Here is a 9124-nt window from a genome sequence, read left to right as displayed (position 1 = left end):
AAGCAGTCATACTTGCAGTACTCCTAGTATGTTTGGATAGATGCTGTGCACTGATTAAGTGAAGATCCTCAAGGGAGGTGCCAAAAAAGCAGAAGGATTCTCGAGAAGCCTTTTACAGGGGAGCAGAAGAAATTTCTCACTTATAGGTCTTCGTTGTGTGGTTTCTTTGTTATTGTTTTGTACAATAACCCTCAAATTTTCTACTGTTAGTGTGATTAAGCAACTTGCGGATGAGGAGAAAAGGGTGGCTTATTTAGTTTGAGTTGTTAATTCAGTCTATTTTGTTACACGTGCTTGAGTGTTTAAATCAGTGCTTTTGTAGTTCATTAGGCATTTGGTCTGACTGGTGACTTTTTACCTTTATGTTCTTGTCTATAATGGCCTCTGCATCCAACTGATTGGGTGTGGGGATCTCTGTGCTATACATTTGCATGTGGCTGTCTATATAGGCTTTCATCAGACCAAGAGCTTCCAGTCAGCAACAGTTATCCTCCTGAAACTGTAGTGATAGTAGGATTTTGTTGCTTGTGTACTTATGATCTTGTTAAAATATGCAAAGTACTTTCTTGGGCTTTCCTCACGAGAAATCATGTTTAACAGGTGAGTTTTTCGGATGAGGTCCTGCGTGAAAATATTGGAGCTTTTGTCAATGCACTTTTGCTTGCAAAGCCTGTTGGTCTGAAGAAGAGTAAGTTATATTAATCTTTTTTTCCTTCACATTTGCTGCTTGCCTTGCAGATTCAGTGGGCGTATTGCTTACAGACAATGTCTGGCTTCGTAAATTGTGTTTCACAATATTATATCCCTTGATACATGATTTTCTTTACAGACTGCAGTGTTTAGCTAACTCATTTTTCATATTCGTCAATTTCCTTCATATCGATGCTAATCATCATCATCAGGGCCTTCTATTAACAATATATTTTGGAATCTTTCTACATTCAAAACAACTACATTTTGCAAATTGGTAACATATTTGAATTGGTATTTGTGAATCTTAGCACACAGGAAGTTCTAGATAAACTTCAGGAAGTCTTGATATAAACATATAATAACCAATTTATTCAATGTCCAAAATTCTTTAACTTGATAAACTTCATTGTTACTTTTACTTTTCTGTGCAGCATCCAAATATGCTGGTTACGTGAACAACTTCACATTGAGCAGCACTGTAAGCTTGCGAACCTTTCTGTGTATCATTTTCTAACAAAATGTATTTCTGCTCAACTAGATATGCCATCCATTGCTCTCGTTATTGTTAATTGTTGAAGAGGACCAATGTTACATACAAATGAACTTACCTTACATGACTTTTCCTAATATTTACTTGTGTTGGATTATTCCCACTAAAACTCTACCTTACGTCCTGGCCTATATAAATGGACAACAGGTTTGGGACATGAACTGTACAAATGGGTACAAACTAGTCAGGTCATTAACTAGGTCTGACAAGTTTTACTTCTTATTTTGGTACTATGTTAAGTTGGATCTAAGCCTATTTCAAAATGATTAGCCAAAGTTGAGAGTCTTCTTCTCAACTAATAATCACATTTTTTTCCCTGATATTAATCTATGTGGAATTACTCCTAACAGTGTTGTGAGCTGATGCAAAACATAGAACTTTGTGCATTCGCTCATATGATAAAGCAGGTCTCGCCCTGACATTTCAGTGGCTTCTGTTCTTCTGAAAACTGCACTTATTTGGATGGTGAGACGTTTTGTTGGTCATTGTTACCGTGCCCTTACATTATTGTCTATATGGCCACTTTGGGCATAAATAATGAGTATTAAAGGTGTACTTGACTGGTGCATTGACATTTTTCTAGGACAATAAAGCAGGGAAAAAAGTATGGGAAAATTATTTAAAAACAATGGCAAACAATTGTATATAGATAAGCTAACCTAGTAATCAAGTTACCAAAAACAAAAAGGGTTTTACTTAGTATTCAAAATATACTTCTTACTGGTAGCAGTATTTCTGATGTGGTTCAGAGGGCCGAGTAAATAATATAATTGTTATGGTCTTATAGAGCCTACTTTGGGGTATGGTTACCGTATTGTCGTGGTGGGCCAACTTAGTATGGATAAGTTTCAGGGTTTAGCTTTTTGCATTCTATCAACTCTGGAATTTTTGGCCTATTGGCTAGGTAGCTAATATTAGTATTAGAGTAGGGCATTACATCACGTGTTCAAGTCCTAGAGAGGGCAACTTATGAAAAAGGTTATATGGTGCCAATGTGAGAGCTGTCATAAAGGTGAGAAAGGCTATCTGGTTCAAAATGAAAGTTGTCATAGGGCGGTTCACCATGGATTTCGGCACGGTGGTGGGTTGTTATGGTCCTGTGAGGCCCAACCTGGGGTATGGGTTGGGTCAGTCGAGTATAGATAGGTTTAAGAGCCTACCTTTCCGTATTCCATCAATTCTGAATCTTTTGGCTTATTGTTTAAGTACCTAGAATAATCTGAAATGTAGGGGCATTGATATTGCTGTAGAAAGCAGCATAAGAGAGAAGTCATTGCCCCTTCTTATTTAGACTGCAGGATATCTCAACCAATAGATCAAGAGAGAAGAGAAAAAAGAGGAAAGGACTATAGACCTTGTTTTACCTAAGATAATGTGCACTTAATATTAATTTAATTGTTAAATTTAAATCGAGTAAGTTAAAACTCAATTTCTTATTGTTCTATTTTTACTTCTTATCCCATTTCTTCATAATTGACATTCCTTTGAGATTTTTATATTTTAGTGATAGAGTTGGGATAAGGGTGTTATTCAAGAAACAGAATAGAGCTAGCTACTGGGTGGGGTGTGAGCTCACTCCTGCCAAGCGAAAACACCACATGACTTTGTTCTATACTCAGCTGCTAATAAAATAAATAAGTATGATTTTTCTTGAGAAGAAAAAATGGGTTAGTTGAAAATTGTAGTCATGTTATTTTAAAAGTTTTTCCGTTCTTTTTGTAGCTAAGCTTCAAATAAATGGTGACTATGCAGATGGGACCTGGATTTCCCGTTTCTATCCAGTCATTATCAATAGCTGCAGATCAGTACACCAGACAGCAGCAGCTCAAATAATAGCCAGCCTATGGGACCTTTGTGCATGGAGCTGAAGCAGAACTGGCATTTTAAGATAATGAAGGCCGCAGGTAAATGAGGCTAAGCTATGAAGCATGATATCCAATTGCTGTTGTCTTGGTTAAAACAATCTGGGTATAGCTTGCCAAGGTTCGAATTTGCCAAACGGGGTAATGGTCAAATTGGCCGTGGCAAGATGCCCTGACATGGATGATGCGTCAGATTGTTCTCTTTCTGAAGGTTGGACCCGGCTGAAGCCATTTATTTTTATCTGTTACTCCTGTTCGGGTCATTTGGACTTCAATACAGTACCCTTCAACCGTAGATGAGTTACCTAGAAGTTTAGGAAATATGCTTGTTAACTGAGGATTAGATTCCTACGTTTACTATTTAAGGATAAGAGCATGGATACGTGAGAAAGATTGAAAACTTAAATTCTCTTATTATTTTTAGTTATTTAGTGTAATTTAGCTCCAAATTTTCCACCTCTCTCCTCCCAAATTCGTTCAAAACCGTAATTTTGCCCATAGGACTCAACATCAAGCAATAATAGTGTAGCTCTTTTCTCTGGTTTTCAACCGTCCTCCCATAAAGTTATGTTAAATATTATTTATTTTTTCATAAATAAATTTCAGTTTAGCTTCTAATCCAAAAAAGAATTTTAATAATTTTATTTTTTTATATAGAGAAATCTACATCTAAAGCATCAAATGTCTTGTGGCAGGACGGTTACAGGTGACAACAAAAAGTGAGTCAGTCTCCAAATGTTTCTATCAAGAACGATAGGTGGGTCTAATTTTTAATGCAAAAATAGTTTTTTAATCCAATTTGTTTCGGAGAAAAATCAAAACTAGAAGAAGTAAAGATCCTATCGGGTTTAATGGTCAAATGATTAAGAGATTTTATATTAGAATTGACATTTTAACACTCAATAAAAGGAGATATTAGCTCGATTGGATAAGCGAGAACTTGCAAGTTGTTCGAATTTAGCTTAAAAAAAGGATTCGTTTAATTCAGTTTTTATTTGAGTTTGGCTTGAGTTGAAACTTGGAGTAAGACTCATTTATTATAAAAAAACCAAACTTGAGATTTTTCAAGATCGGTTTGTTAGCTTGTGAGTTGACTCATTTGTATATTTTTTTTTATGAAAATACCCTTTTACCCTAATTTTTCTCATCAAATTTCTCTTTAGTTAGTTGATGATTGCTTTGATTTACCTATCATTCAGCCCTTTCGGGTCCTTTAACATCTGGTGTTGTTGCATACTAATGGAATAAACGCTATTGATGGAAAAATTTGTTCTATCTATTAGGTCTATTAAGATGGTTATTGTATATTAGTATAATTCATTACAAAGTGGATTCCTCTAAAATAGCGTGCAGTTCAATGGTATTAAGTTTATCGTCAAATTATTTTGATTATTTTATAAATTTTTATTTTTATAGTTTTAAATATATGTTGAACCCGAACTTGGCTCAAGTTTGAGTTTGAACTCATTTAAAATTTTCAAACTCGAGCTTGAGTTTAATTTAAGGCTTAATACTAAGCTTAAACTTCAAGTTTTAAGGTCAAGCCAAATTCAAATCTGCACAGTTTCAAGTTTGGCTCAAGTGGATGCCACACCTCACTGAAAGTATGTGAACAATGATCAACTCACCCCTCTTCACTCATGATCCCCTCCCTAGTCACTCTAACCACTTTGCCACACCCATGCCTATCCCCCATCACACAACACTACCTACTTATACATTCCACAAGCCCCTTTTTCCTTGGCACAACCACCACCCTTTTCCTCACGTAGCACATATACTCCTAACCCTTACACCTGTCCATTGCCCATGCCCTTCAACCAACAAACCACCCCTACCTACTACACACCACCTATCCCACAATTTTCTCTACTCACTCTCATATTTTGCTTCATGTTACCCCTTGTCTACTACACATATCCTTTTCTTCAATTTTCTACTCAATCCTCATACTTCCCTTCACTTTACCCTCATTTGTTTACACCATCTTCATCAGCCACCTTTAAGTCACACCACACTACACCAAATCTCTCTCATGCCTTGAAACTACAGCCACATTTCTTCCTTTTCCACTATACACCCTCCTATACAATCTTCTCAGGTATGAGAGTTTTCTTCCCTACATGATGGCACCATTCAACTTTCCCATGTTATACTTGATTTTTCCAGTTTAAAGACAAAAGATCACCAAAAATTTCTCTTGGATGAAGATGAAATTCAGCTGAAAATACTTTTGAATGTTCCCATCGATCTAATGCAACCCCAGACCATGACAAGAAATCCTGAACTTGAAACTACTACAATCAAAAGTTTTTCGCAACTTCCACTGGTGAAGATGCAAGATGTGGTTTGCTTTATTTGTACAAGAAGGGTATCGAACATACCCTTGAGTTAGAGAGACAATATCCAACTTGTGTTAACTTCCTTGTGGTAGAGCTTCATAAGGACTCAACCAAATCTCCACATGGGGAGGTTCCTTTGTCTATGCTCAACCAAATTGTAGTTGACCACTAAACCAAATGTTATTTTTAAAAGCTATTGGACATATCTATAATATTTGTCATACTTGAAGGGTAGATTATGAAGTATAGGAGTTACCTAGTAGGAGGTCACTTCGTTTAAAAATATTCTTGTTCTCTTTGGATTAGAAGTCTCCTACTTTGACTATAACTGTATTATTTCATCTATTTAAGAGAAGGGTTTGACTAAGGGAGAGAGATTGAAACCCCAAGCCTTTTTATTTTATTAGCCATTTGTTAGTATTGCATGCCCACAAAATAATGGGAAAAAAAAAATATAAACTCAATTTTTTTTTTTAGCATTTTTCATGTTTTTGGGAATGGAATATTTTTGTCGTAATTCTTTTGGTCTAATAAAAGGATAGAAAATTGAGCTTTCTTGCTAAATCCGAGTCATGGGGGCTCACCTAGAAGAGGAGTGAGTTTGGCCACTTGAACTGACCCTTCCCCTACCGAATCCAAGTTGACTCAACCAAGTCAAAAATAAACTCGTGGAGTCAAAACACCATGGTTTAACAAGCTAAGGTATTATAAGCATTACCATTGATTGAGTGCTTATTTAAGTGTTCAATTTAGTAATTATAGGTCAAAAGAGGAAATAATGAACATATATTAATAAATTTATAAAAATTACAAAATTTCTACAACAAAATTTGGTGAATTTTTCTCCTTAATAACTCTTGTAAGGGTGGGCTTAGATTAGGCTAAACTCGGACATGACTCTACCAATTTTAGGAGGGCATGTGATCGATAGTTTACCCCATGGGGCAAGGAAGGGGTGAGTGAAAAAAAAAAAAAAAAAACTTACACAGATTTTGGGGCAAGGACGGGTTTTTCATAACCCCTACTTGCTTATTTTTTTAAAATTTTTATTATTTTTAAAAAAATCTATAATATTTTTAAAGGTGAGATTTTTTATCACTCGAATAAGGGTATTTGAGGAAAAAAAGTTTATTTGTTGCGTAAAACTATTGCAAATTTTGTTGGATTTTATCGCTTTATTATTTTAAGTATTTTATATTTTCAATTTTATCATGGGAATGAGATTGGAGAATAGAAGAGCCTAAAATTATCACTAGGATAAGTTTTGGGACAAATTCACTAGATAGAGATGAGTTTTCAATAATCCAATTTGAACCAAACTTGTGCCCACCATTAAATTTTCATTATATGAACTAGTTTCTTACTAGATACTGTTATTAGGCTTTATAGTCCATCTTTTCATTCATTAGTTAATACCCAATGTTACATAATTTGAATAGAATAGGATTTCATGTCAAAGCTATCACTTCTAAAATTTTTAATTACTAATATTATCCTATACAATCAACTTGCTATGTATATCAAGTCAATGTCAAGTTTGATAATCCATGAAAAGACTTGAAATTTTTTTATTAGAGGGATGATTAGAAGTGGAGAATACAATTACATAGAAAACATCATATTAGCTTACTAAACTATTAGATTATGTCAAAGGTAATGAAATAAAAACTATACTTTATATCTATTTTATACAAATTATTAAAGACCCCATTAGACCCACTTGAGCAATATTATTTAAAAAATTTACTTATTATATTTTAAATAATATTATATATATATATAATTCATATTTTTATCATTATCCCTATTTTTTTATGTTTTAAACAAAATTTTACATGTATCATCGTCCCCATGGGACCAATAAGCTCTCTTCTTCAGAATTAGTATTTTTAATTGTTTGAAAATGAAATAATTTTTAGGAGTCTGTCCAAGGTCTAAAACTGGCATCCACTACTGGTTACAAGAGGCATTGTTTGTCGTTGAATCTGATATATGTCTCCCACGTTTAGATTTCTTCTTCCGGCGGCTGAATCTGCTCTATTTAATCTCAATGGAAAGAAGAACTGTAGTGATTCGCTGATGTTCAAGTGGGCTGTGCCCATTATTTGATAATGAAAAGTGCAACACGCATGGAAGCTCTTGGAAGAAAGCTCCGAATTCTGATATCCCCCAACAACTCTTCGAAGACAATGAAATGGCCGGGAAAACCCAAATCAGAAATAGTAGTACGTGGTGATAAAAGTAGACAATCGAAAGATAAGATGTAGAAGATGACAAGCACAAACAAGCAGAAAGAGACGTATCCCGCCATCAACTCCTAGTCGTCGTTCATCAAGTCGAGTGATATACTGCAGGTTCAAGTAATAAGATATCAATCTGCAACAGGGCATTAACGCTTGGTCGTTTTCTTGATGATCCTAATTACTAACTCCAATCAATTTGAATACGACCCGTTCAACCTTTCAGGGCGCGTTTTCAGGGCTCTTACTTGACGATCAACCACTGTGCTGTGTGGAAACCTCAGCAGCTTCGTCATCTACAACTTACCTTGCTTTTATTTGGTGTCACGGAATGTTGACGAGCTAAAGGAATCAGAAGCGTTCACATTTGTTCTTCCCAGCGGACAGCTGGTTGCCTGCAATGTCATTCTCAACCAAATTGATGCCCAGAGGTTCAGAACCGGAAGGAAACTCTTTTGATCTTTTGCTTGGCGTTTAAGGCAAATCTTGTAATTAAGCTTTAAGATCTAAAACATTATCATTTGTTTAACGGATATTATGGGCATCTCTGCATATAGACACTTTTAAGCAGCATCTCTTTTAGATTGCTTGCCGACCAGTGCCAATCTGCAATTGATTTAAAAAAAGCTTCAATGGCTCTTTGTCGTGCCTCCTCTCTTTGGTTGCTCTGGTCCAAAAAAGGGAACACTAGTGGCAAGCAAAACGATGGATGACATGACATGCTTATTGGAAAATAACACCAGCAAAATCCGATCGCGACTACTTGGGACTTTTCAAGTCTGGTTAAAGCTAGCTTTTCTCTTTCTTGTCTCTCTGCTCATTCTTCTGAATCTAGCAAGTTTTCAAGTAAAAGGTATTTTTACTTGAAAACGCGCAGAAGAAAGGGTGGAACTGTAGAAGCATGTCACCCAATCTCTGAAGAATAGAAGTCCTTGGTGCCCATTCCGAGGGGGTCTCGATATGGTCAATCCCCTTCGTCTTCAACTACTCTGAGCGGATCAGCTTGGGTACACAGTAGCTCTTCCAAATTGTAAACCTTGAAACCATTAAACAAATTCGTTTTTTAGATTAATTTTTTGCAGATTGCTAGAGACAGGCAAAGAACAATCCAGTTTGCTATTGTCAATTTGGACATTTGTGTATTCGGCGCGTAATCAATTAACGAAACTATTGACTATTGTAGCATTCTGAACAAGATGACGCACTTTTCTTTTCAGATTCCAGTGGAGAAAATTTACTGCCATGCTTGGACAACACTTTTTTTTTTTAATTTCTACGTGAAGACCTGAGGCGTCTTAATTTTTTTATCATCAATCATTAATCGTGTCGGTTTAATTGATTGACCAGCTTATGCACGGGAGTATAGCAATACTGAGAAGAGCAGAGCTTGCCTGTGGGGTGGTTACTGAGACGAACTTGGCAACGATTTTCTCTGAT

The 9124-nt window shown here is 35.7% G+C and overlaps 1 protein-coding gene across 3 annotated transcripts in view; it reads left to right on the top strand.

Annotated features, from left to right (window-relative positions):
• LOC137962539 (uncharacterized) overlaps positions 1-3952 on the top strand; it is a 10221-nt gene extending 6269 nt beyond the window's left edge. The window contains exons 8-11 of one of the 3 annotated variants that reach the window (XR_011115141.1): positions 601-688; positions 1125-1171; positions 2996-3147; positions 3812-3952. Coding sequence is in view for 1 of the 3 variants with exons in the window: in XM_068809455.1 (XP_068665556.1) it covers positions 601-688; positions 1125-1171; positions 2996-3076 (216 nt within the window). In the remaining 2 variants the exon portion in view is untranslated. Of the gene's footprint in view, positions 1-600; positions 689-1124; positions 1172-2995; positions 3532-3800 lie in introns of those variants that run through there. The other 2 variants (XR_011115140.1, XM_068809455.1) reach the window with 2 other exon arrangements.
• The last annotated feature ends 5172 nt before the right edge of the window (positions 3953-9124 follow it).

The sequence above is a fragment of the Aristolochia californica genome, unplaced genomic scaffold (assembly GCF_029961685.1).
Source record: "Aristolochia californica isolate CCGP_79_NKW_82.1479 unplaced genomic scaffold, dmAriCali1.0.hap1 SCAF_4, whole genome shotgun sequence".
Taxonomy (NCBI): domain Eukaryota; kingdom Viridiplantae; phylum Streptophyta; class Magnoliopsida; order Piperales; family Aristolochiaceae; genus Aristolochia; species Aristolochia californica.
Note: the sequence above shows the minus strand (reverse complement) of the source record. Positions and strands in the feature narration are given on the sequence as shown.